Source organism: Gasterosteus aculeatus, chromosome X (genome assembly GCF_964276395.1).
Source record: "Gasterosteus aculeatus chromosome X, fGasAcu3.hap1.1, whole genome shotgun sequence".
NCBI lineage: Eukaryota > Metazoa > Chordata > Actinopteri > Perciformes > Gasterosteidae > Gasterosteus > Gasterosteus aculeatus.
This window is the reverse complement of record NC_135698.1, coordinates 17,586,106-17,612,804: the sequence shown is the minus strand read 5'-3', so window position 1 is coordinate 17,612,804 and position 26,699 is coordinate 17,586,106. Positions and strand designations below refer to the sequence as shown.

The 26,699-nt window shown below is 45.4% G+C and overlaps 1 protein-coding gene across 9 annotated transcripts; it reads left to right on the top strand.

Annotated features, from left to right (window-relative positions):
- ppip5k1b (diphosphoinositol pentakisphosphate kinase 1b) lies at nucleotides 1–26,699 on the top strand. Of its 9 annotated transcripts, none has more exons than XM_040163118.2 (30): nucleotides 318–559; nucleotides 4,146–4,594; nucleotides 5,419–5,614; nucleotides 6,123–6,213; nucleotides 7,123–7,208; nucleotides 7,403–7,557; nucleotides 7,722–7,823; nucleotides 7,912–8,073; nucleotides 8,569–8,690; nucleotides 9,194–9,295; nucleotides 9,500–9,586; nucleotides 10,269–10,344; nucleotides 10,483–10,592; nucleotides 12,056–12,141; nucleotides 12,400–12,525; nucleotides 14,080–14,201; nucleotides 14,458–14,640; nucleotides 14,940–15,081; nucleotides 15,229–15,452; nucleotides 15,673–15,800; nucleotides 15,907–16,021; nucleotides 16,313–16,420; nucleotides 16,514–16,630; nucleotides 16,793–16,933; nucleotides 17,120–17,228; nucleotides 19,245–19,391; nucleotides 20,870–20,932; nucleotides 23,298–23,435; nucleotides 23,635–23,748; nucleotides 24,706–26,699. In XM_040163118.2, exons 2-30 carry the CDS (start codon nucleotides 4,436–4,438, stop codon nucleotides 24,795–24,797), a joined length of 3,603 nt encoding a protein of 1,200 aa, XP_040019052.1. In that variant the 5' UTR covers nucleotides 318–559; nucleotides 4,146–4,435; the 3' UTR covers nucleotides 24,798–26,699. The 9 variants fall into 9 exon arrangements, with proteins under 9 accessions (XP_040019056.1, XP_040019052.1, XP_040019051.1 ...); XM_040163117.2 differs by having other exon boundaries at nucleotides 17,120–17,246; XM_040163121.2 differs by lacking the exon at nucleotides 19,245–19,391.

Here is a 26,699-nt window from a genome sequence, read left to right as displayed (position 1 = left end):
ACTGTCAAAAACAGCGAGCGCGCAGAAAACACCTTCTCGAGTATGTTGTTTTTCACATGAACGCAACTTTTGACCTGGGTTTGGCTCCATGCTCGAGCGCTCAAATTCTGGTTTTGCAAGCGAGCAAATAGCTCCCGCGAGGTGGACTTATGCTCTCTCGAGACCGACTTTTGGTCGCGCGTGATTTGCGCTCTCGGGTTTTGACATTAATTTGCCTTCGTAGTGTGGGTTGTTGTGAGTCCGTTTCGATCCGCTTCTTCACTGCATTGCCCACAATCATCGGTCCTTACAGGGTACAACGCTGCAGTTCGCCCATCTGGCCGACAGGTGGCAGTGACGACTACACTTTGAAAAAAAAAGCTAAACTTTAAGTGAAAAAACAGAAGGGGAGAAGAAAGGGGAAAGGAAAGAAGCTAGCGGCGCAGAGGTGAACTTTAGCGTGCAGCTAGCTCACAACTTTACCAACTCTCTGCGGTCGGCCGCAGCTTCCTTTCAGCCCGGTTCAGTCAGAGCAAACGAGGGCGCGAACAGCTGACTGACTTCCCCTTGTTTCACGCCGGTAAGTCCAGTTTTTTTTACACAATTCGCAGCAGCAGCAACTGCTGGAAGTTTGATTGTTTCTTCCTGTTAGTTGCTGTCGCGTCGGTGGGAAATGGACAAAAGCCGGGGATCTTTTATCAACCGCGGGTACCGAGTTGTGGGTAACGGCGGCCGACGCATCAGTGCGGGGATGTGTGTTCGGTTGTGGCGCATTTCTCCCCCAAGAGACCGTGGGGGAGGCTCGGAGGTGGAGGGTGGTTAAGGGTCTTTACTACCGAGCCTCCAACCGGCCCATTCATTGTGTCTCACGAGGGGCAGGTGGAGGAGATGATCTGTTGATCCGTGCGCGGATCGATCGTCTAATCTTTGCAGTCTGGTAAATCCATCTGTCAAGTAATTTCGACTTGACCTGAATTGTGATAATCTGGCGAAAGGCACTGATGACAGCGATTCTAAAAATAAACCGGATTAAAAGGAGAATACTTTATTAAGATATTATTGAAGTAGTATTACCAACTATGCAGCTTTTACATTGGACAAGGTTGTTTTAGGGAATATTTGATCCCTACTTTGATCCAACCACTCATTCATGAAGTGCACGTATCATTTTACAATGTTCACTTTGTCACCTTACTTCCGTATTTGCACATCAGTTACTTTTCTTCTTCATCTCTGTTCATTCTGATCTCATCGGTACTGCAGCATCTTTGTACCATCATCTCCTGCTTCAGGGTTCTCCTTTGGGATCGAAACATCCCGGTTCATCTACTAGTTGCAGCCCAGAAAGCTGTACTCCTGGCCCTAAAGTAAAGTCACAATGATTTATGCAACTTTACGAGTCCATAAATCATCTTACAGAGGTCTCATCTGCTACAGTGGGAAATCTTTGCATTTAATAATTAACTGTTTTGTTTTATGATCCAGTCTTGAACCCGCTTCGGATAACAACTTCTTTCACCTTTCACAATAAAGGCCCCAATCACAGGCACCTCATTATCTGTTTTAATTTCCTAGAAATGTCCCAGTCGTCAGATTCCGTAATTGACAGTTGCCTTTTTGCAATGTATGTGGGGTGTTTCTTATAAATGACCGGGGGGCTGATGCTGCTGCCTCTCTGGTCATAAACACAACGGTCTCAAAGGTTAAAAGCCTTTATTGGTGCCGTGTTGTTGATCTGTGGCTCCGCGGTGACGATGGAGGTGACTCATGTGCCTGCAGGTGACAGCTGGGGATGTTTTTAATCAGCCTCCTAATTTCTTCCTGGGTGATGAAGGCTTTTATTTTATTTTCGGTGTTTCACATGATACTTTAGTCCGGTTTCTTTTTCTCTTGGTCTCCCGTGTGCCTCTCTTCTCTATTGTGTCCTCTGTGAAAGGGTCATTGAGTGTTGTATTGATTTATCTTCCTTCTTTGGCAACCAAGAAATGGACATGATCAAGATAAATATTCAGGTGCCCTATCCATCCTAAATAAGAGTAGCCCTTCCAACGTGAAAATGTGGTGTTGGAGCAGATTGTTTTCTGGCAAAATGTGGATATTCTAAAGGCATACAAAACTGAACCAATCTTGTGTCGAGTCACGTGACTTAATCTCTGGCTGGAATGACGCTTTGCAGGCTTTGGTCAAACGCCACGCATTGGTTCTTGTCATCGAGCGAAACGTCTGCTTCTCCTTCCGCAAGATTAGAGGTCGTGCCCTTGGCCTAAAAAAGGCCAAGTAAACTGAGTTTATCTCTGTTGGTGTTTCCCCGAGCCGGGGCCAGCGAGACGGGCCTCCACTTTGTTGGGGAGGGGGTTTATCTTTGGCCAGCGTAGACCGGCTCTGCCCCTGACACTGTTATTTCGGGGCACTGAGGGGGCGAGCGACTTTAAATAAGTTCTTGCACGTCACTCCGACTGCTGCGGACAAAGCCGTGATTGCGTCCACCGTCTGTCCCTCAAGCCTTTTCCCGTCCAGTCGGCTGCTTGTTGGCAGGTGTGTGGGGTGGGGTGGGGGGGGGTTGTTCAACAATATGGATGAGTGACATGTCAGCCATGAATTGTTGGATATTTGGAAAGCAATGATGAGAAAAGTATCGTTATCGTCTCACAAGATCACAGACTGAAGACTTCAAAGTGGAACTAGAAGAGATGCACATGAGGTAACAAAGCCCTTCCGGCTTAAACTAATGCAGCCAAAAGTCTTGCAATAAATCTGACTACATCTGAAGGTCATAATTCAATTTTTCTTTTTGACCGGGATCAATTCACTGATTATTTGAAGGATGTTATTTGTGATTCCTCTTTCCGGGAGGTGTTCCTATTATTGTGTCCGACGACCCAATAACATCACCATTGGTTTCATTATGTTTCTGGAACTTGATTTTTGTACGACTGAGGGAGATTGTACCTTTTCATAGAACAGATTTGTGTGATTTTTGTGTTTACTTGCAGCACAGGGAATAAACATCAGAACAGTGTTACAATATAGTAGGAGTAATTAAACTAAACCAAGTGGTTCTTCTCTGTTGGGAACCGGAAGGCCACGTTATGATCAGAGCGCAATGACAACAAACAGCAGCTGTCTTTGTTCCACTTCCCACAATACCGCTGGGTGAAACAGTCAAGTGGATCCTATACGCTTTTCAGAATAGTCCGATCCGTTCGTGTGCTGCACAGGAGACTTTCCTCTGCACCACTTCCTGATTTCTAATTGAGCCCTTTGGCCATTCAAAACGTTATTGCCTCATTTTGTATCCATAGAAGATGTTTTATCAGTAATAGGAGCCACCTCGAGTATACAGGACACACAATAGACCGCTTGGCTCGTCCTCGGGCTCTGTCGCCGCGGCAACAACCAGCAGCAGGCGTACATGGAGTCGGTGCTGCTTTGAAATGTTTGTTCCTGTTTTAAGTGAACTGAATTTATTCATGAAACTTCTTCAAGCAAAAGTTTGGACAGAAGACGACGCTTTTACTCTTACCTCGGACTTGCCAAACTTTAAACAGTTTAATTGTGCTGTTAAATTGAATAGCCTCCTGAGGTTTCTTAAGAATAGATCCTAAATAGCGAGTACAGATAAAATTAGCTATTTGTACTTATTTTGAAAAACGGGTTTCATTTCTGATACTGAAATGTAATAATAATAACAACAATCCGCTGTGTAAGTCTTTGTCTCTGTTTGGGTAATTCATACGTGTGATCGATCACGTTATCGTTGTTCTTAAACATCACTGACGCACTTGTTGGTTTGAGTAAGTAGTTGGATAAATGCGTCTTATTATCTTTCTTATTAAGGAAAATAAATTCAGAGCATATCTTTTGTGATTATCTATTAATATCTGTAGAAAGCTCTTTTCACTGTGGACAAATAGACGAGTTAATTGTGTAAATGTTTCATCAGTCAACCGACCAGAAATTCTCTCCAACCTGAATTGTGATTCATGTCGTAATATTTTACAGTGTCGCAATAAGTGCCAGGAATCAATAAAGCGTTTCTTCTATTGTGTGGCTGATCTCACTGGCCACACCTGTGCGTCTCCTACATGTCACTCAACTTGTCAACCTTTAGTTTTTCCACTTGAAATAATTATTTTAAATTAATTAATTATTTTTATTATTCCTAGGCCAAGAGAAATGTTGACGGCTGAATTTCCCGCGTGAAGAAGCTTGTCCAGACTCTGCCATGTCGTCTGTCCGAGCCCGACCTCCTCAGTCCTGACCCACGGAACAGCCACAGGATTTAGCCCCACCCTCCCCCCCTCCCTCACACACTCACCCACCCACCCACACACGGGGGGCACGTAGCTGTTATCACAAACCGCAGCAGACTCTCCATCAACAGGTGCAACACAGTGGACTCGGGTTTCTTCCTCCTCAGCGGGGTGGGGGCAGCCATGTTTGGGGGGGGTTTGTGATGTCCGAGCCCTGCGGAGGGTCAGCAGAAAGAGACAAAGAGGGGCGGGGCGACGTTCTCCGGTTCTTGGTTGGCTCTGGGGATGACGAGCGGGACGCTGCCGGCATGAAGAGCGAGATGTTCCGAGAAGAAGACCTGGAGGAATGTTACGACGAGTCGGTAGGTTACTGGCGTCCATTGAGGTGTGTCACTCCAAACAACACTCAAACATCACTATTGTTTCTTTAGACGTGGTTACGGTGTAAAATAACTAGCTATACTTATCACTAACTGGCCATGCATTGCATTGCATTAACAATAACCTTATAATATAACAGTGAGTCATTGGAAAGAGGAAGCCAAAGCGACGGTCATTTTTGGGCGTTTCCACAGGCCTGGACATTTTAAAGAGGACCGTTTTATTTGGAGTGGAAAAGGAAATGTGGACAGAAATATACAAAGGCTGGCGTGAGAACCACGTAGTCACTTTAAAGCCTCTGGCAGCTGTAAAATGACTTCATGAGAGCTGCGATAGCTGGTCACTGTGATCTCTGGGTGGAAGCAATAGTTCTCCCATCGAGTTAACGGGCAGACGTTCAAACCTCCAGCTGCCCTTAACCGCTGTGAGACTTTAAGAGTCCTAAAATAATTTAGTCCAAGGTTATCTCAAGAATCAAATACTTTCTCCTGTTTGTATTTAATGGGATATTTTCATGAGGGTGCTTGCTGATCATTAGCATTTGTAAAGGTCATTAAGTACCAGAATCTTAGTTGATCCCAAATAATTGTCTTAAATCCGTTGCCAAGCCAATCACGTCAATTTTATTCATTCATCCTCAAAGTCAAACATTTTCCCCAGGATGTTTCAAATCCAAAGGGCAATTGTTTCGGTGTCGCAGGTCACATGACACATCCGTCCCTCTACTCCACATGTTGAAAAGCCACCCCGAGTGGTTTCATGGCATCTGCTCCTCTCTCTTGTCTTCCCCCGTCCTCTCCATCAGCCGCCAGAGCGTCAGATCGTGGTGGGCATCTGTGCCATGATGAAGAAGTCCAAATCCAAACCCATGACGGAGATCCTGGAGCGCCTCTGTAAGTTTGACTACATCGACATGGTGATCTTCCCCGAGGAGGTGATCCTGGAGGAGCCCGTGGAGAAATGGCCCCTCTGCGACTGCCTCATCTCCTTCCACTCCAAAGGTAAAAGAATCTCACAGATTACAGCCCACGAGAAAAGGATTGTCTTTATGATGAAGTAACAATGAGAGGGCAAAGGCGGGAAATCAAACCACTATAGCTCACACTTTTTTGCTGCTTAGTTTGTTTGATGCTATTTATTTAAATGCTCCCAATATCACATAGAAAAGTTACACATTAGGAATTGTTCCGTTTGTGCATTTGCGTTTATCACAGGCGACTGTTTTTCCGTTCTATTTTTAAAGGCCTGTTTGGGATTGTCTGCCGGCCCCTGGGAACATTGTGCTGTTATTATTAGAAAGGAGAAACGTTAATAATTCCTGCAGACCTTTTCCACTGCTGGAATGTTTATGAATTCCTGTGCTGTAGAGTGTATTTAGAAACATCTGATGACGGTCCAACACATTCTTTAGCAATAAGAAGGTTCTGTGCCACAGTACTCATTTTTAATCAAATCATGCTTTGATGTGAGACTTTTTCAATCCATGTCAAAAAAAAAATCTTTGTCCAGGTTTCCCGCTGGACAAAGCTGTGGAGTACGCCAAGCTCCGGAACCCGCTGCTCATCAACGACCTCAACATGCAGTATTTCATTCAGGACAGGTGCAGTTTAAAGACGCACACACACACTCTGGTAGCATAACTCACAAGAACACATGCACTGTGCTGCTATTTCTCCTGTTTACCATCAACACAACTAACTTTTTGTTTTGATCACACCCAGAAAACCTTTTGCCTTTTCTCACACTGAAGTCTGACGCTCCGTGGTTCTTTATCACTGTATCTGCATTGTTTCTTTTTCTTTTTATGGCGGTTCAAACCTTGATAGAAAGTAAAGGAAATGTATCTCTCGTATATTCTACAAAAAAAATCCAAAGCAGCTGCCCGCACCAGAAGATTTATTTCACCACCATATGAGCTGTTTTCCCAACAAAAGCTTAAATGAAGTCATTCTAGCAGTGGTTAGCGGATGAGCTGGAAATACAAGGGGTCAGATCAGTCTCAGTAATTGCAAATGCAAACTGAAAGAGTCACAAATGAGCAATTCACAAATATATTCCATTTACAGAAGGATTTACAAATACATTCCAATGCACACGTCAATAAATTCGCTTCACATTTGTGTGGGTTTTTTGAGACTCGTCTGACGTGAGTAGATCCATAAACAAATACATCTACAAATATAAATTGCAATTTATTTATGTGTGCATTTAAATGTATTTGTAAATCTTTCTGTGTGCATTTGCAATTATTGAGACTGATCTGACCCCATAGAAATAAGGCGGACTTAACTCAACCTCATTGAAACTCTGTCTGTCGAGTTCACTTACGCAGCCAGCTTGCAATTTTCTTCTGCTCCCTGATCAGAGGAGCCCGCACACGATAGGAATGTAAATGACATAATTACTATTTTGAAATACCGTATTGCTGTTTTACTGCCAAACACACAAACTCTCTGTGGTTTTCCTTTGTTTTGAACCTTATTTCTAATGGTTTCTTGATCCCCGCCAGGAGGGAAGTGTACCGGATCCTGCAGGAGGAGGGGATTGACTTGCCTCGTTATGCCGTGTTGAACCGAGATCCCGACAAGCCTGAAGGTAACGGCTCTTTATTCCCAATGGAGCAAATAGATATTGAATGGATTTGCATACTGTAAATTGTTTAAATTGATCTCATTGTACATCCATTCATCATGATAACTTATTTGTGTTTTTTCTCTTGTTTGTAGCCTCCGTTTTTCCTTTGTGACCTTGTTGTTTTAGTGTGTGTTTAACGGCCTACTGGTGTGCAGAGTGTAACCTGGTGGAGGCGGAGGACCACGTGGAGGTGAACGGGGAGGTGTTCCCCAAACCCTTCGTGGAGAAACCCGTGTGCGCAGAGGACCACAACGTCTACATCTACTACCCAACGTCTGCGGGAGGGGGGAGCCAGAGGCTCTTCAGAAAGGTGATTGGCGGATGCTCCATAAACTCTTGACACCAACGGACAGTTTTGTTATGATGAAATGACGGCTCTCTTTCTTTAACCCGGCTCATTGGTCCAGGTGCAGTGAAACTGTAGAATGAAGTATCAATGACACTGCCCTCTCTCTCTCTGCCTCGTTGCTGTAGATAGGGAGTCGTAGCAGTGTGTACTCCCCAGAAACCAACGTACGAAAAACTGGATCCTACATCTACGAGGAGTTTATGCCCACGGATGGGACTGATGTGAAGGTACTGTGCACGCTCACTGCTGCATCGAGGGACAATGTGAAAACAGTGACCGTTCATGAGAGACGTTCTGCCTGCGTGTAAATCTCAGGTGTACACGGTGGGTCCGGACTACGCCCACGCAGAGGCCCGGAAATCTCCCGCCTTGGATGGAAAGGTGGAGAGGGACAGCGAGGGGAAGGAGATCCGTTACCCCGTCATGCTGACCGCCATGGAGAAACTGGTGGCCCGCAAGGTCTGCCTGGCCTTCAAGGTAACCTTTAGCGGCCATTAGAAAAGCTGCATTGGAATGAATGGAGTTTCAACATAAAAAAAGGCAAAAAACGCTCCGCTTTGCAGCCCCACTGCCTCACTATACTTCACCCTAGAGAAATGATTTGAAGCTTCAGAGGTAGGAAAAAGTCTTGCCTTCTATGTTGGCTAGCTAGTTTACCACCTGTATAGATTATGCTCACAAATCTGTACTTCTCATGCTGTAATCTCTGAGATGGTATTTTTTTTATTTCCTCTTATTAGATATTTCTACTTTGTCTGATTGTGGCTTATGTAATGTGTGGTCAGAGCTGCGATACCATTATTTTATTTTTATTTTATCCGAAGCGACTTTCAATAGGTGCATGACTTGTATGTGTATATTGTGACATCTTCGGGCAGTGTAGGTCACAATCTCAGCAGAATTTTCTCATTTGTTTTACTGTCGCGTTTCCAAATGTTTTGTTGTCAGCTCAGATTTCTTTGTGCTTTTTAGCAAACAGTGTGCGGGTTCGACCTACTCCGGGCCAACGGACACTCCTACGTCTGCGACGTCAACGGCTTCAGTTTTGTCAAGAACTCCATGAAGTACTACGACGACTGCGCCAAGGTCCTGGGGTACGTCACATGACCGGACGCACTAACTCCTATTATTAAGTTCTTTTCATTTTGCCTTTTGTTTGTTCTGAAATCATATATATATATATATATATATATATATATGTATATTTCTGTGTCATAGTTTGATATGGAAAGAAGCATTACTCTCTTTGTGTTCTCTCGCCTTCTCTGACACATTGAAGAATTTGTCTGTTGTAACTTTAATGTAAATGTCGCCGTGGAGCTGTAATGTCGTAATTCATCCAAAGGACTCGTTGTCAGCTTCACAGCTTAGTTTATTCTGATTTATCACCTCTCCTTCCTGGGGGAAAGTAACTGAAGCTTTACGAGCAACGACTCATCCCACTGATAGAAGGACGCATGCAGCTTCTCTCCGGTGATGGACGCCGGCGTCACATTAACCCGAAGAGGCGGAGAGTTTACATGCGTTGATCATCTGAAGCGCTTCAACTACTTAAAATACTTGTGATGAATGAATGTTCTTGTCTCTGCCCCACCAGGAACATGGTGATGAGGGAGTTAGCCCCCCAGTTCCACATCCCCTGGTCTATCCCCTTGGAAGCTGAAGACATCCCCATCGTCCCGACGACCTCAGGAACCATGTGGGTACCATGTTTCCTCGCACCTTCGTCTTCAAAACCTGATGCGCTTCAGCCTAATGTCACTTTAAAACTTTACTTACTCACTGGAATAAAAGAGTATTCGGTGGCTTCTCACCCACGGTGGCCCTTTTTGTGAGCAGTGTGTTTCAGGCTTGGATAAAGTTGAAGTAATGTGCGTTCTCATGTTGTTTCTGCCACATTTAGGATGGAGCTTCGCTGCGTCATCGCCATCATCCGCCATGGAGATCGCACACCAAAGCAAAAGATGAAAATGGAGGTCCGGCATCCTTTGTAAGTCTCTTGGCTTCAGCCTTAAGATGCACCCCCCCCCCCCCCCTCTCCTCCATCAAATAGTTGGTCCTTAACAAATAATGGTTCTTTTTAGCCAAAATTAAATAAAAGTTACTGTCATTGAACTACAAAATACCACATTTCATTTAGCTGATGCTTTTATCCAAAGTGATTTGCATTGCATGGTTTTCCATGTTTAACCCTTCCCACACAGTGGGAGTAGTGTGGCAGCCGTAGGGGCGCCCAGGGAGCAGTTAGGGGTTTGGGTGTCTTGCTCAGGGACACTTCGACATGGGACATGGAGTAGCCGGGGTTCAAACCGCCAACCTTGTGGTTCCCCAGTGCACCCTCTCTACTCCATGCGCCACCGTCACCTTGTACTACTACTAGATACGAATATTAAGTTGCGAGCTGAGTCCTGAGAGACAAGCTGCGTTCATTTGTTTATCTTTTTGTACTATATATATATATATATATAATATATAATATATATTATATATATAATATATAATATATATATATATATATATATATATATATACATACACAATATATTTCTGCCCTGCTGCAAGAAGAAGTCTCTTCTTATTTTCATTGATTGATCAACCCAAAAACGTTCGACTTGAGAGATGTCGCCCTCGTTTAATGTATTCCTATTTGTTAATCTTGCTGTCTTACACAGATTCTTTGAGTTGTTTGAAAAGCACGGAGGCTACAAGTCAGGAAAGCTGAAGCTGAAGAAGCCGAAACAGCTTCAAGTGAGTCCTCCTTTATAATTTCTACCACTAGGTGTGCTCTTCCACTTAAATTCCTAACAAAGCTGTCAGTCTTATTTGACTCGATACTCAGTCGGGACGTTACAGAAAGGAGCCGACAGTTGTCTCTCTTGTGTGCAGGAAGTGCTGGATATCGCCCGCCTGCTGCTGGCTGAGCTCGGCCAGCACAACGACTGCGAGATCGAGGAGAAGAAATCTAAACTGGAGCAACTCAAGACCGTCCTGGAGATGTGAGTGACGCCTCGCATCGATCACCCAAACGAACAGAAGGACGACGGCCTTCAGTCGCCATCCTACGGCTCCCCGTCGCCGCCATCTCTCATTAGCAGTCAACCCCCCCCCCCCCCCCCTCCCCCTCACCTGTGATTCGCATCTGGGCGATCGGGGTTCAGCCATCTTTTCCACCTCTCACAAACAGACACGTGTTGACCTTGGTCCTCTTCCTCCCTCTTGAGTCTCTAACTCGTTGCTTCCTCTTCCCTCCTCTCTCTCTCTCTCTCGCTGCTGCCCACCCGTCCCTCCTCTCTCTCTTTCCAAAAGGGAATCCAGCTTGAATGTCACTCAGTACGCACCCTGTCCCTCCTCAGTTTTAAGGATGAGACCTCCCCACCCTTCTTTAATTTAGTCATTCAGGCCGTGCGTGCAAAATATTAGGGATACCTGTTCTCACTCGCAGTGTAGATGAACGGGTGTAAAGAGGGAAGAAGGTAGTTTAGACAGAACAAAGTTCATTTTAAAGGTATTCCTAATGTTTTGTGCACTGACTGCGTCATTTCCATTAAAATCCATTCATTCATAGATTCAGAAATTAACACTAGACACATACACAGTCAATGATTTCACTGTGGTTCTCTTTGTGTGAGTGTGTTTGTGTGTGAATTAGTGTGTGCTGTGCTGCTTTGTGTGCATGAAAAGGCAGGACATGCAAGTCTACTTGAATTAACACTAAAGAGCAGTAATCCACTTTTAAACAAAGATGTTTTGTTGGTCACCCACCTGACAGCAGTGATTGAACCCCCAGAATAGGAATGTAAAATATGTTTTAGTCCTCTGAATCCACAATCGGGGTGAAAAGGGGGTTTTCATAGACGACAAAGATCAGATTTGCATTTTAGTTCCATGTTCTGCCAGACAGAAGAATCAACCGTAAGCCCAGTGCTTCAAAGACTAAAGTTCGCAAATGATCAGAAAGACAAAAACACACTCTGATAAAGTAATACATTAATGGAAAAAACGATATATTCTGAGATTAAGTCATACAACGAAACAGCGGAAAACACATTTGCACTTTAAATTTATGCTCATAAATAAATACTTATATAATGAACGTTAGGCTTAGCGGCTCACGTTACTGCAGTAACCGTGAGCCGAAAACACAGAATCTCCAAAAATCTTCCGGCAATATAATCCTTCCTGGTCTTGAATCGATCCAAAGTATCTGCTGAGTGACATAAAACATCTGCTAACACTTGTACTTGTTTGTGTGGAAGATCAGCGTGTCAGATTTGAAAAGGTTTTTGCCTCGTTCCATCTTCTTTTGTTGGAATGGAAGTCAAACATGTGCTGTTAAATAGTTAAAAGAAAATTCTTTGAAATGGGATAAAACCTTTTTGCGTGACATCCGTCTGTATTTGTGCATATCAAAACGTGTTTGTGTGTGTGTGTGTGTGTGTGTGTGTGCGCGTCTCGCCAGGTACGGCCATTTCTCAGGTATCAACAGGAAGGTCCAGCTGACCTACCTGCGTAACGGGCAGCCCAAAGCCTCCAGCGAAGAAGAAGGTACAAAAACACAGAAGTAGTACTTCAGCTAGTACATTGTGGGTGTGTCTACTGTAGGGGTGGGGATTGTACGTCATTAGAGACCACGTCTAAACTGGTTATAGGAATCTGGTTACAGGAATCTGATTACTAACCAATATCAACTTGTAAGTTCGTGAGAAACGATGTGTTCTGCAGAGCCGTCTGACTTGACGGAGCTTCTTTTCCACATTGTGTAGTTGTGTTCTGAGTGTCTGAGCTGCTGCTGCTGCGTTTCAGACTGTAAGAAGGACGGCCCGTCCCTGCTGCTGGTGCTGAAGTGGGGCGGCGAGCTGACGCCTGCAGGCCGGGTTCAGGCTGAGGAGCTGGGCAGGGCCTTCCGCTGCATGTACCCTGGAGGTCAAGGTACACACACACTCACAAAAAAACATTATCAAAGGTAATTTCTTTATAACGAGGTCAAGAAGGCAAATGATAATCCCGCCATACCGTTTCGCCCACGTGCGCCCATAAAAATCTATTTCCAGCGCGTCATCTCAGCCACTCAAAGCGGCGCCGTATAAACTGTCAACACCGCATAGCTGACGCGCGGCACTGCATGTCAGAGGAGATCAAAGTCGAAGGTTATTTTAGACTCTGTAGGCCTGAGTTCATATTTTGGATTCCAATAGTATTAATGTGCCTCAAACAATAAACTAACTTACGCAAAGTGTGTGTTTTCCAAGAAACTTCAGGCAAGTTTGCGTTTGTGTACCTGCTCTTCATCTTTCATCTCCGTCACCTTCTCACTTTGTTCTTCTCATCTCAAATACGTTTACTGCCCCAAAAGTAAAGCGCGTAGGGGGCGGGGGGCTCGAGAGTTAAGATTCTACTGTAATGAACTTCCGCATTGGCTTTAACATTCTGGGGCAGGAGCTGCAGTTTCGCTTTAAAAGTCAGAGCGAAAATACTGTAAAAGTTTAACCTGTGCTTCTATAGCCAAACCTAAAATATGAACGTAAATTACTCCTCTTTTGAGAACCACTAAATCCTGCTGTGATGTTTGTAAATACTTTTACTGCTTTGCTCTGTAATGTCTTACCCAGAGTGAAATACAGAGTGGCATTAAGGTCCTTCTTCCTCCACTTTGCAGAGCTTTTCACTCTAGGTTCTCTTAACTCTTCTCTTCTCGTCCTCCCCGTCACTGCGTGTAAACTACCAGCCGGTAACCGCCGCTCCCTCGGCTGCGAGTCCCCGGTGGACTTTGGTAAGAGAACGGTTTGCCGGACACCCGCCGCCCTTCCAGGGCTTTGCCCGTCCTTGGCGTGTGTCGCTCCGTCCACTAACGTGCCCGGACCTCATCGTGGTTTTTTGTTTTTCTCCTCGTCCCGTTTGTGACGCGTTGAGAATGCTGTGCGTTTTGTGTGAATCCTCGTCGGTGGAGTTCTAGAGGTGAATCCGCTGTTCCAATCGTCTCCCAATAATTCAACTAACACAACATTAACCTATATTTGACTCCTTATTTCCTAGTAGGTTAATCTAAAGTATTTTACCTCTTCTCCGGAGGGGCTGTGCTCCAGTAATTATTCAACTTCTCCTCATTTTTATTTTGTTTATCCACATGATGACAAGAAAACTTTTTCTTGCATAAATATAAAGTAATTTTGTGGATAATATATTCCTTTTTGAACCTCGGCTTTTAGATTTAAATTTATATAAAAAAAAGTGTAAATAAATATCGTCTAAAAATAATGTGGAAAAAATATTCAAGCAAAACATTCTTGGAAAAAAAGTCAAAGAAAACAAGGTCTAATACTGTTTTTTTTTTTTTCTTCTTCTTTTTTTAAAGAAAATCTTAAATATTTTAGGTAAAAAAATGTCATGGAAAAAAAGTCCAAAAATACTAGGTCAAATGTCATTGATATTTAATGTCAAATGTCAAGAGAACATGCTTACACACACATGCATACGTTCTTCTAGGCGACTATGCCGGCTTTCCAGGCTGTGGCCTCCTGCGCTTGCACAGCACTTACCGCCACGACCTGAAGATCTACGCCTCGGACGAAGGCAGGGTGCAGATGACCGCGGCTGCTTTCGCCAAGGTAAATATGTCTTTTGTAAGGGCTGGTGAAATGGACAATGGACTTATTCATATAAATGCCTCAAAGGTTTTACACTTTAAAGAAGCTACAGATCCACCCCAAAAGAAAATAAAAGCGTTTGAGCTGCAGTCAAGCTGAATCCGAGAATCGTCAAAACAAAAACAAGTCAAAGACGTCACGTCTACTCTTCTTCTGTACCGCGTGTTTCTCATCGTGCCACGCAATAGTTCAGCTCAAGTCTCTGCTTTCCGTGCAGGGTCTGCTGGCTCTGGAAGGGGAGTTGACTCCGATCCTGGTTCAGATGGTCAAGAGCGCAAACATGAACGGCCTGCTGGACAGCGACAGCGACTCGCTGACCGACTGCCAGCAGAAAGTCAAAGCCAGGCTGCATGAAATCATGCAGAAAGGCCAAGAGTTTACAGAGGAGGACTACCGCAAGGTGCGTGGCAAAGGGAGAATAGGCGGCCTGGTGCCACGTCTGCCAGAAACAGTTGGACGTGCTCCACAAGTCTTCACTCTTGAAAAAGTTCACTTAAATTTCAAAGAATTGTGAAAGTATTGTTACACGTGTCTATTGTGCGTTGTGAATAACTCCACGTACACTTGTGGAAACCACTGAACCCAGGGGAATAATGTATACTAACATAAAAATACATAGTAGTATTTTATATATATTGAAGCTAAAGGTTATGCTTTTTTAAAGCCTTCCTGACTGTTGATCCTGTTTCCGTGTCCTAGTTGGCACCGACTGACAGCCCGTCGCTGGTGAACTCAATGAAGGTCATACAGGATCCAGTCAAAACCTGCGACAAGGTGTACGCCCTCATCCAGAGTCTCAATTCACAGATCCGCAAGAGGCTGGAGAACCCCAAGTCTGCAGGTAGTGTCAACGTGTCCCACCTAGATGTTTGACTCCCAACAAAACTTTTATTTAGTCTACAGACTTGATCCGAAAAAGGTTAAAAGAGACGATACCCGCTGTGACATTTTAACGGGTAAGTTTCCTCCTCCGGTGCCGTCCCTTTAGACCTTCAGCTGTACCACAGCGAGACGCTGGAGCTGATGCTGCAGCGCTGGTCCAAGCTGGAGAGAGACTTCCGCATGAAGAACGGCCGCTACGACATCAGCAAGATCCCGGACATCTACGACTGCGTCAAATACGACTCGCAGCACAACGCCTCGGTGGCACTGGAGGACACGCTGGAGCTGTTCCGCCTGTCCCGCGCCCTGGCTGACATAGTCATACCGCAGGTAGAGCCCCATGTCTGGATAGCATGCTTTAGCTGTGCACACGTTGAGGTAATTCAGTCACATATATTCCATTTAAAGGCCTCCACGCCATCAATTTGTGACTTATTGTCGGTGTCAGGCATGTAGTCGCGCCTCCCTGCAGAGATAAAACTCCCGTCTCCTCTTGACCATTAATAAGTACATCATAACTGGATGATCCCTTTCACGTCATCCTCACCAGGAGTACGGCATCAGCAAAGCGGAGAAACTGGACATCGCTCAGGCCTACTGCGTCCCTCTGATGAAGAAAATCCAACTGGACCTGCAGAGGACCCACGAGGACGAGGCCGTCAACAAGCTGCACCCGCTGTGAGCCGCACCCCGACACGACGCGGCGGTTCATGGAGGTCACGGTGCTGTGCTGACGGATTTGTGCCCTCTCCCCCCCCCCCCCCCCCCATCCCCCGATGCTCAGGTATTCCCGCGGCGTGATGTCTCCCGGTCGCCACGTTCGCACTCGCCTCTACTTCACCAGCGAGAGCCACGTCCACTCCCTGCTCAGTGTCTTCCGCTACGGAGGACTGCTGGACGTACGTCTGACTTTTATCACATTTTTACTGCTGGAGGGGTTTCTGCTTGGGATTACTCCTGTTAGTTTGTACAGACAACAAGGAGCAGTGCTTCATGTAGTTGGATCATATAGTAGTGTATGATATTGATATAGCCTTATTAGCTAATGATTAATAGGTCGTACATCATTACAACATTTATGGAGTTATAAAGTATAAAACTTCTCCTTTTATCACATTATCAGATGTGGTCTTTGATGTGTGTGTTTGTATTTATGTCTCGAGTGTCACTTTGTTCTGTTTGCATACCAGGATGAGAAGGACCAGCAGTGGAAACAGGCCATGGACTACCTGAGTGCTGTGACTGAGCTCAACTACATGACTCAGATAGTCATCATGCTGTACGAGGACAACGACAAGGTCCGATAACTTTTCCTCCCCGTTTGGATTCTTCTCGCCCGCAGTTTAATTCATAGATTTTTCTCTACGTCTTTAACTGTGTGTGGTGAGCAGGACCCTTCCTCAGAGGAGCGCTTCCACGTGGAGCTTCACTTCAGTCCGGGAGTCAAAGGGTGCGACGACGAGGAGAACGTCCCTCTCGGGTTTGGCTTCCGCCCGGCGTCCTCTGAGGTGCAGTTTGTTTAATTACCAAATAGTCAGTCAGAGGTTCAAAAGGACCTTTTTAGTTTGAAACTGTCAGCGTGTTGTATTCATTTGTCACTGAATAGAGGTTAAAAACTAATCGTCACATCTAAACTTTTTCATTTTCCTTCTCCCTTTCTGACCAATCAGAACCAAGACAAAAAGCCCAACCAGGGCAGTCTGGAGGACCTCTCCCAGGACCAGCTGGACGAGGCGCTTCCCCTTTCTGAGCCAATGAACATCCAGCGACGGTCTCCCATGATCCGCAACCGGAAGACGGGCTCCATGGAGGTAGTGTGGAACTTACTGCTAATAACGACACAACCAGACCGCCTCTTTCATCTCTCATTTCTTTCCAGATGTTCTTTTTGTTCCGTATCAGTATCAGTGTTGTGGTTCAGTTTGAGTGAGCGAGAGACCTCGGGTCGCTAAATGTTCCCTCTCCGTGTTTAACCCCCCTGGTCTGGCCCCACTCAGGTCCTCTCTGAGACCTCTCCCACCCAGTCCTCCAAAGGCAGCACGTCCCACCGACTCTTCCCCTCCAGCTCGCGCCAGTCTCCCGAGATCAAACCAACCAGTGGCCTAGGTGGGCTCCTCATTTCCGGTGTGTGTGTTTTCTGTACTTGTGTGGGGAGGGGGGGTCAAAGATATAGGGAGCGAGTTTATGCTAAAAGTCTGACCTCGCAACACATTTAATCTCCAGCTGTCATCACTGATTCTCCTCATCACTCGCCCTCCCACCTGTCGTCTCTCTCTACAGTTATTTGTTTCTTCTGTTTTTCTTTCGCTCTTTTATCCCCCCTCCCTCTCTCCCCTCTTTCCCTCGGTCACACGCTTCCATCCCGGCTTAACGTTTAGCAGCAGCCAAAGGGGATCAGACTCCCGGGCATGTAGGCGAGAGGTCGGCAGGGAGAGGTACCGATAGCTCGCTTCGTCCTGTAGGTGATAAAGTGACAACGCAGAGAACATGCTGGAGGTATCTTCTCTCTGAGCGCAGAGCAGGAAACATTTATTTATTATCTCACTGATGTTTCACATCTAGGTTTTTGTTTTAAAGTTGATGTCATTGCAGAGCCAACTTTGCAATGTAACCTACTTACTGTAAGTTATATTTACTGATGTTCTCTATATACACTAACTGAACAAGTGAAAGCAATGCATTTAATAAAATCAATATCAGTTTATACCATTGAGGACAAAAAATGTAAACCTACGAATCGTTCACTTAAGGCGAGCAATAAAATAATTAGATGATTGCAGTAAAGGCCATTTGGGAATTAGTGCATGAAAAATCTCAATATAAGGAGGAACATAGTTCTACGTGTTGACATGTATTTGTCCCCAGCTGTAAGACACGGCACATTCTCTGCCATCTGCGTTCTTACTTGAATAAGATAAACCTTTGGGTAGTTCTTCTTCAACCTGATTATGATGCATACAGTTAATAAAGTTAAAATGCCTTAAATATTCTACTTGCGGTTTCTGAGGTCTTTGTAAGGTCCCCTCTGGGTCGAATGACCGAGCTCTCCAAGGGCATCTTACTGCTGACACTCACACAAGCGCGAAAGTCCTTCTAAATCTGGACGTGTGGATAAAACCGTGACTGAGAGAACAGAGTGGAGTCGCTTTGTGGAAACTGTGTGTGCTTAGCTGGGAATTTCAAACCTGTGTGTCGCACTTTGTCAAACTGCTTTTTGTATTCAGTGCAGCTTATCTCCTGCGCTTGCTCGGTTGGGACCTAAAATACTAAATTAAACTGGATGGATAAGTGGTGGAGAGAAGCTTGTTATGAGACCAGCTCAAAGAAATACTCATCGCACCACTCGGGACGACACTAACGCGAGCACAGCGTTGTGCTGCTTCTCCCTAAATGCGTTAATCCTCCCGTCACTCAGTGCTTTATTACCGCACGTCTGAATGCAGCAGACTCTTGTTATGTGGAGTGTTTGCCCCCGACCCCCCCCCGCCTCCCTCCCCGTTCATCAGCAGCACTGACTTTGCACAGACGAGAGCAGCAGGTGTCGGCTCGACCTCTGTGCAGAACAAAGACAGCTCAGGCCATTACAAAGCGGGGACTATAAACGCCGTGCTTATCAAGATGTATTCACCTTTGCAAACAAACCTTTTCATGGGGATTGGCTGTCGGTGCTTCAGGGCCGTTTCCACACTCGGGCCTCGTCAGGCCTCTGCTGCTTTTTGTGTACAAAACGCTCTGAATTCCCTTCTGCTCTCACTTGACCTTGTTTACACACACACACACACACACACACACACACACACACACACACATTGTGGTCACTGTAGTGGAAACCTTGTAGTTTATATGTCATCATTATGAGGAACAAAAAGATGCTTTGTTTGTATTATCCACGATATTCTTTGTTTTCATTTATTGAATCTGAATTTAAGGATGTAAATGACTGAGTTTAGTTGCAGGGTTTTCACACAGGTTTACATTATTATTAATGTCGACGTGTTGACACCGATACCCCCCCCCCAAAGCATCGGTGTGTTCTAAATAATAGCATGGTGTGTATTCTCCAGTACTCACCCTGCACACCTTCCTCCTCCCCTCCGGCTCCTCCTCCTCCTCCTCACACAGGGTCGCTCTGCTCTGGCCTCTTCAGTGCCTCCGCCCTCGGGGTGTCCTGTAGCGCCCCCAACCTGCGGGACTACGTCCGCACGCACCACCACCACCACCTCCGAAAACCACCCCTGTCCCCCGGCAGTCTGCCGATTGGCATGTTTGGTACGTTCACACGCCACCGCCCGTCCTCCACGCGGCGGCTCCTCCCATCTCTTTCCCCCTTTTTTTTTTTTTTCTTTGAAGGTCTCCCAACTCTCTTTTTGGCTTCAGGAGATCTCGTTCTCATTTTTCGCCTTCCGAACGCCTACATTTTTGCCCCACCCAGTGTTGTAATTCATTTATTTTCTTGTTGCTTGAATCAAAGCTCCCTGCTTCCCTTTTGCTTCCTTCCCCAAAACAAACCCATTTCAATCTGTTGCATCACGCGTCTTGCGGCGTGCATGACGAGGAGGCACTGATTTGAGGGCAGAGGGATCGTCTGGTGCATAAAATGCTGAGCATGCAACCCGACACGGGGCCGCGTGACGAGCCTCAGCTATCGGGGCTCTGATCAGCACGTCCTCTCGCCGGTCACGCCGCCGCCTGCTCGGGTTTGACTGTGTTGAAATGTTCACTCTTTTTCTCTCCGTGCACGTTGCTCTGCAGTGCCTGTCACATGGTCTCTCAGGGAATTTCATTTCATAATCCACAGCATTTGTGTCTGTGAGCCAGGACTTGTTTTCATTAATGGCATTTTACAGTAATCCTCGCGTTAAGAAACTCCGCCTGTTACTTGGAACAGAGATATATATCCAGCCCCCAATAATCACCTTTGAATCACATGCTCCCTCCTCGGGCCTTTGCACCAGTCTCATGGTCGTAATGGTTTCTTATCCGCTCAGTTTATCCACCAGGTGTCGCTCTGACTGCAAGGTGGGCGCTCTCACCACTGTTACATCATGCTTTGCAGTGGGGGGGGGGATTTGACTCATTTAAAGGAAGCGACGACGGCATCATGACAGCATATTATTACTTTTAGGGGAGCAGGAAGTGTACTGGTTTCACATCAGGCCTTAAAATACTCCGTCATTAACACCACTCATTATGTTTCTAATGGGCAATTTTACATGGAGTTAAAATGCAATGTTATCAATCATATAAAAGTGGATATTTGTTATGTCATTCAGTGGTCCTAAATCCTGCATTGCTCTGATCCCCATTTGAGGTTACTGAAGCATTTTTGGAACAGCCAGGCTAGATATTTGTCCCCTGTGTAAAGCCTTTATGCTAAGCTAAGCTAATAGTGACATACAGTCACGAAGTGAAGTGAGCTCAATTTCATCATTTTAACTGTCTGCATGAAAGCAAAGTAAAACTAGGTAAGGAGAGGAAGCACAAGGAGGTCGAATGACCTTTAGATCGGATGTTTACTCTCCTAAACGTCCGTCCACTCAGCAAGTCCGCCCTCTTCCTCTGAAAAGCCCGTCTCCCCTGTTTGCACGCTTGCTCGATGGCAGACCGATATTGATGAATCGACGGCGCCTCTCTCTCTCTCTCTTTCTCTCCCCTTCTCTCTCCCCCTCTCATGTAAGCCCTGGTAGAGAGGCAGACGCTGGTACCAGCAGCCCCAGTAACACCAGTTACCTTTCTTATCTCCTCAGAGCTGTTCTCTCTGCCGCCAGTAAAGAGATTTTCTGTGTCGTTTGCCAGGCATCCGACTAATGGTATGTCTGCTTTTAAGTTTATTTTCGACACTCCTCCAGTTTTTCCTGTTATCTTGCATGACCCTTTTTTTTATTTATTTTTTTTGTGGGAAAACGTTTATTAATTTTTTGGGGGTTTGACGTTTGGCTGCGTTAATTACCTTAAACGTCTCTTAAGATTTAAAAACCAATTTAAATTTGAAAGCATTTCTGTTTCACACACGCACACCCTCGGTGTTTGTTGTACCTTGTGTGTGTTTTTTTTTTTCTTTTTTTTCCGGCCCTCACCTCTTAACACCACCTGCTCTGCCTGCACGTCTTTCATTCGCCTCTCCGATCCTGCCGTTCACAGGATGTGTGAAGAATAAATGTCCCGCCTCGTTCCACGTGCGGATAATCTGTGCACACATCGTAACACATCCTCCCCTGCACCTTTTATTTTTTTTGGCTCATTTCAAATCATTTATTCTGTTAATTTCTTGGCTTGTCCAATGTGATAATGATGAAGGAGATGTACCTCTGAGGGCATCGGTGATTGTTGTCGTCAGAAATGTTTCCCCTCACTCAACAGACTGGAGTGCACTTCTACTGCAGCAAGGTGGGGAGTTAAATCAGGAGAAGTCAGCAAGACGAGATATTTCACCATTGCACTCAGTTCGTTGCAGTTTTATCTATTTTTATTGGGCAAATCGCTGCTGCTCGACCAGCAACTTGTCTAATAAAGCTGAAACTGGCTGAATTAATCTGCCACTATTTTGATTAAATAATAAATAAATCTTTCAAGCACACATGTCCAGAACTATTTGCTATTACCGTCTTCATTATTGCATATTGTTGTAAAAGGATGTCTGTTGGACAGTCGTGGTCTTTGACTCTGCTTGAACTCGAGGTGCACATCTGTGGTATGTAAGGTCAGGTGAGAACAGAGCTTGAACCCTGACATTGGTCAATATTTGTGCAGCTGATATCCAAACCATTGAGGAACATGTAGAACGTTGTCCCCGCTGATGAAAATGAACACAGAATTATTTTCTGTGGAGAAAAATAAACAATCCGCAACGTAATTTAATACTACCAGAGCTTCTTTGGGGAGATTTCTGTTCTCTTTTGAACTGTCCGGTACATCAAGTCATTGAATATTGGACATGAGGATAAATGTAGCAAACCGTAACTTATATGCAAACTATCTGCAAACACGTCTTGAGCCACCGAACACCTCCTCCTGAGGCTTCCTAACATCACTTTGAGCTGAGCAAGCGTTCTTTCCCTGGAACAAACCAAGCTGCTTTGGCCAACATCCAGTGAGGGGGCCGTTGGATGATTGATGAAAGAATGCAGGCGACTCTGCTGCATCGTGCTCTTCTCTTTGTTGTGATGAACTGGCCAAAGCATCTCGACAAAGAAATGAAGTCTGGAGATGAAAGGTAGAAATCCTGCAGAAAAGACTTCTTCTCCTCGTGTCGTGTTCTGCACATAAATGGCAACATGGGACCCATTAAGAGCGGCTCCACTTGAATGTGAGAATTGTCATCGGCGGAGTCCCATATGTCCCATATGCCCCACATGTCCCTCCCCTAACCCCCGAGGCCTCGATTGTTCCCCCATCCCTTAAGCTGACTGCCGTTGTCTTCGGGGGTGATTCTGAGGACCTGTGGTCGTAGCACACTATTCAGACCGGCGTGCTCTCAACAACGGATGTGCTGCTTCAGCGTCCGTCAGCGTCCCACAGCGTCCTTCCCCTCTGTTTTTGTCTTTGTTTTGTAGCGGAGGTCTGTGAGCAGGCCGGTTGGTGCTTGTTGTGCGTTCCTGTGCGGCCTTGATTGTTGGAAATCTAACTTCACCAGATGAAGGTGGAGGTTCGCTAAGCTAAAGAAACTACCAGCGTTTGGCCTTTACTCACTAAATGAAGCGCCCAAACAGAGTTTGTGTTTTTGATCCGACATTAAAGAATATAACCATTCTGGAGAAAGACGTTGACGGCCACTTTGACAGTATGTTGAATTGATATTATTTCTTGAACTCAACTGTTAATCCTTTAACACAAAGTACATGAAACGTTCCCAAATAACCACAACATCCCGCTTTTGTTAGTATCGTCAAACTAACAAAAAAGGGAAATTAACAGCAACCATAATGCCGATTAAGTTTGTGCACATGCGTTTTTTTTAACCGGCCACTTTGTGCTGTGCAGCTGCTGTCTGAGGCCAGACGCTGCAGCAGGTAACACGCCATTAAAAGAAGCATAAAACCAAGTCCATGTGGCTCGTTAACAAACACGAACGTCCGGCGAGCATCGTGGGAGCAGCATCCGCGGAGAGCCCCGGCGCCACCGCTCCCCCTGTCGGATGGAGAAGTGGTACGACCCGCTGTGTTTCTGTGTCCGCAGGCTTCGAGGGCTGCTCCATGGTGCCCTCCATCTACCCGCTGGAGACGCTGCACAACTCGCTCTCCCTGAAGCAGGTGGACGAGTTCCTCAGCAAGGTGTGCGAGAGCAGCAGCGAGGCCCACGCCAAGACCATGAAAGGTGGGTCTGCTGACTGACTCATTTCTGTCAGTCTACGTGACTCAAAGTTGACACTGTAAAGTCGCTGTGGGGTGCATGTGGACGCGACCTAACCGCCGCTCTAGGGTCTTGTTGAGTCAGCTGACATTTGCAAAGTGATCATGGTGTGTGTGTGTGTGTGTGTGTGTGTGTGTGTGTGTGTGTGTTTTTATTTCTTCAGCGCTCTCCGGCCTGTTTGACTCTCAGAGTCAGACGTCTCTCTACAGTCCTCAGCAGCCGCTGTCCTCCTCCGGCTCGGAAACGTCTCTGCGGCCTCCGAGCCGGCCTCTGTGGCGTGAGTGTGTTTTTAATGTGATCTTATAGCATTCTGCAGGCCCACTTTCATCTCCTCTGGTAGACGTCTGTATTCAAATGCTACCACGGGCATTGAGGCCAGAGGTCAAATGTATAACTGCATACATATGTATTGTGAAAAAAAAAAAACGCATTAACTGAAAAGGGCAGGTTGCTAGAATGTAAATGTTCCTCCTCGGGGGGTGAGAATCCCTCTTCATCTCCTTACTGCAGACGTTGCAGGGTTTGGTGTTAATCCTCGGCCGAGTGACGATGAGTAAAGCGTGTGAATGAGGAGGCTTCTGCTGAAAAAGGCCGTGCGCGCTCAGCAAAACCTGGATTAAGATTCCGACCCGTTCGGTGTGAGCGCCACGTAGACGTGAGCTGATGCCTTTCATGCACCTCCTGGTCACTGATATTAATTTGATCCAAACAAACCACTTCACTCCTCCTTCTCTTACTCACCTCCGAACTGTCAGACGAGCTAAAAACGAGGCAGGAGGTGAATGCAGCCCCCCCCCCCTCCCACCCACCGCCTTTCTTTATCAGCTGGTGAGGTGTTCAATGTCAGCGTCTGTATCTTTTCTCTTATTATTTCCCCTTTTATTATTTGGATTGTTCTGGAGGAGGACCGCCGTGTGCCGGTGTGGAGTCACTGAAGCTGTTTTTAATCATCACTTCATATCTAGTGAAAAACGTGTGTAATGCTCCCTACATGCATTTGGATTTGTTGTTTTAGTTCTGAAATCTGTTGCTTTCCCCTTTACCCCTTCGGCCCCCCGCGTGACGCTCACACAGTAACCAAAAGATCCCCGCTCAGACTCTCAGAGCGGCGTCCCGACTCCGGATTAATACTTCCAGCATGGATCGATTGAGCTCGTTAAGACATGTATAGATTTCATGTTTTGAGGGGTGAGACCTGTTAACAAACTAAATCCTCTTCTTATTTTTTTGAAAGATGGCAGTGTCCCCTCCAGTGCCGTGTCCAGCGCTGGCCCCTCCTCCCCGATCACGGAGAGCTCCGGCCTGAACTTGAGCTTCAGTGAGTAGACCATCTGTCCCCAAAACAACCCAAGGACATCTGGGTATTCAAAGACACGACCAGAGGCCCTTGGTGGGTCTGCCTCTCCCTTCTTCTTCTTTTCCTCACGTTCACACACACACACAAACCTGTACAAAGACACTGGAGGAGATTCTGGGGAGACGCCACTGTGCCGCAAGTATTTAAAAGAAAAAGACTGACTGTAAATGTCACCACTCGGATGCGCGGGGGATCGCCACACTGGACCCCCAAACATCTCATCGCCTTGAACCACTTACTCAACACGTTGAGGAAACCAGCTGTTTTTCTTTGCAAATATTTATGAAATATCTCACACACTAGCTGCCAGGCGGCTGAGAAGAGTCGGCCGTCATTCATCTGCATCTGAAACGTTTTAGTTTTCTTCTTCCCTGTTGAGCCGCAGCGACGTAGCTGGCCAATCACAGGCCGCCCTGCAGCTCAACAAGCTGTTCTTCGATTCAAGAGCGATTCAGAATCATCTGATCATATTTTACTTGTGTCTGCACTTGCTACAGGCTAAAAGTTCAAGCTTCCTTTTTGGAACTTTAGCTGGAGAGAGTTTAGGAGATCGACGTCTCACGATGGTCCGTCAAATATGAAGCGAGAGGCAGCAGCAGGTTAGCTTAGCACAAAGACTGGAAACAAAGGGGAAACACGTAGCCTGGCTTTGTCAACAACAAAAAGCTAAGTTTGACTGACTAGGATGGAGGGAGAATCCTCTCAAATATTGAGTTTGGAGTGTTAAAGTAGATTTTAAGCCAGGATGGCGTTTTCTCAGTTTGCAGTTTTTTTTGTGCTAATCTAACTGGCAACTAGACATTGCGTTACATTGAACATTACAATTTAATACGGATAATAAACTAAACAATTTTCAGTGTAAAGAGACTTTAGACCAGAGGATTACTGGGCAGGTAAAAAAAGCCAAATAGTCTAATTCGCTGCGGCTCAGGAAGTCAGGTGACGTAGATTAAGGGGCGTCGCCCAGGTGAACGCAATGGTTTTGAACAAAGAAGCTGACGGAGCACAACAACGTGCTCCTGAAATATGCAAAGACAAGCATCATGCGATCATCGGGGGTTACTCTCGAGAGCCTGAAGGGTGATGAGGTCATCGAGGACCTTTTACATTCAATGTGCACATCTGTGAACCAGATGTTTGCCCCGTGCAACCAAAACAATAAACTATTTTTTTTTAGATGCAGGTGTTTGTATCGTGAAAAACTCAAGCCAGCTTCAGCAAACTGTCTTCATCTGCTGTTAAAAGGAAACACAACGTATCTGTAAATGTGCATTTGAAATCGATTATTTTAGGGGCTGTATTTTTTATTAAGTTAAAATTTTAGGGTGTTGACAAATTAGAAGACATTTAGAATAAATCTGTGCTGTAGTTTTGATGTTGGTGTTAAAGGAGAAAACCACTTTGTTGTAAATGATGTTTGTACATAATGAAAACTACTGAGTGCAATGATTCTCAGGTGGACACATCATGAAAATCTCACTGAACTTGGGACCGTTTCACTTCAATTACTTCTTTAAATCAATGAATTAAATTACTGAATTTACTTTGAAGACCAAATAAACAGTTTGTTGTTTTAGAGGTTAAACTCGTAACGTGGAACAACGCCCTTGTATTACAGTAAAGCTCCGTAATCATGGCATTACATTCATATAGTACAGTGGCACCAAAGTATAAGTGCTCATTTCAAACTGCTTAAATTAGCAATGAAGTGACTCCCAAAACCTGCAAAAATCTCCTGTGGAAAAAGAGTTATTACTTTTGGATGCTTGATTTACGTCATTTTAGTTGTGTATTTAAGTCAGTATTCAATGTGCTATTTGATGCCAACCAAAGTGGAGATTTAATGTGTAAAATAAAAATATTTCCGTCAA

Coding starts and splice junctions, on each gene's coding strand:
- ppip5k1b (XM_040163117.2), top strand. CDS start 4,436: ATGTCCGAGCCCTGCGGAGGGTCAGCAGAAAGAGACAAAGAGGGGCGG. Junction 10,593..12,055: donor CTCAAGACCGTCCTGGAGAT/GTGAGTGACGCC, acceptor GCGTCTCGCCAG/GTACGGCCATTTCTCAGGTA. Junction 23,749..24,705: donor TCCGAGCCGGCCTCTGTGGC/GTGAGTGTGTTT, acceptor TTTTTTTGAAAG/ATGGCAGTGTCCCCTCCAGT.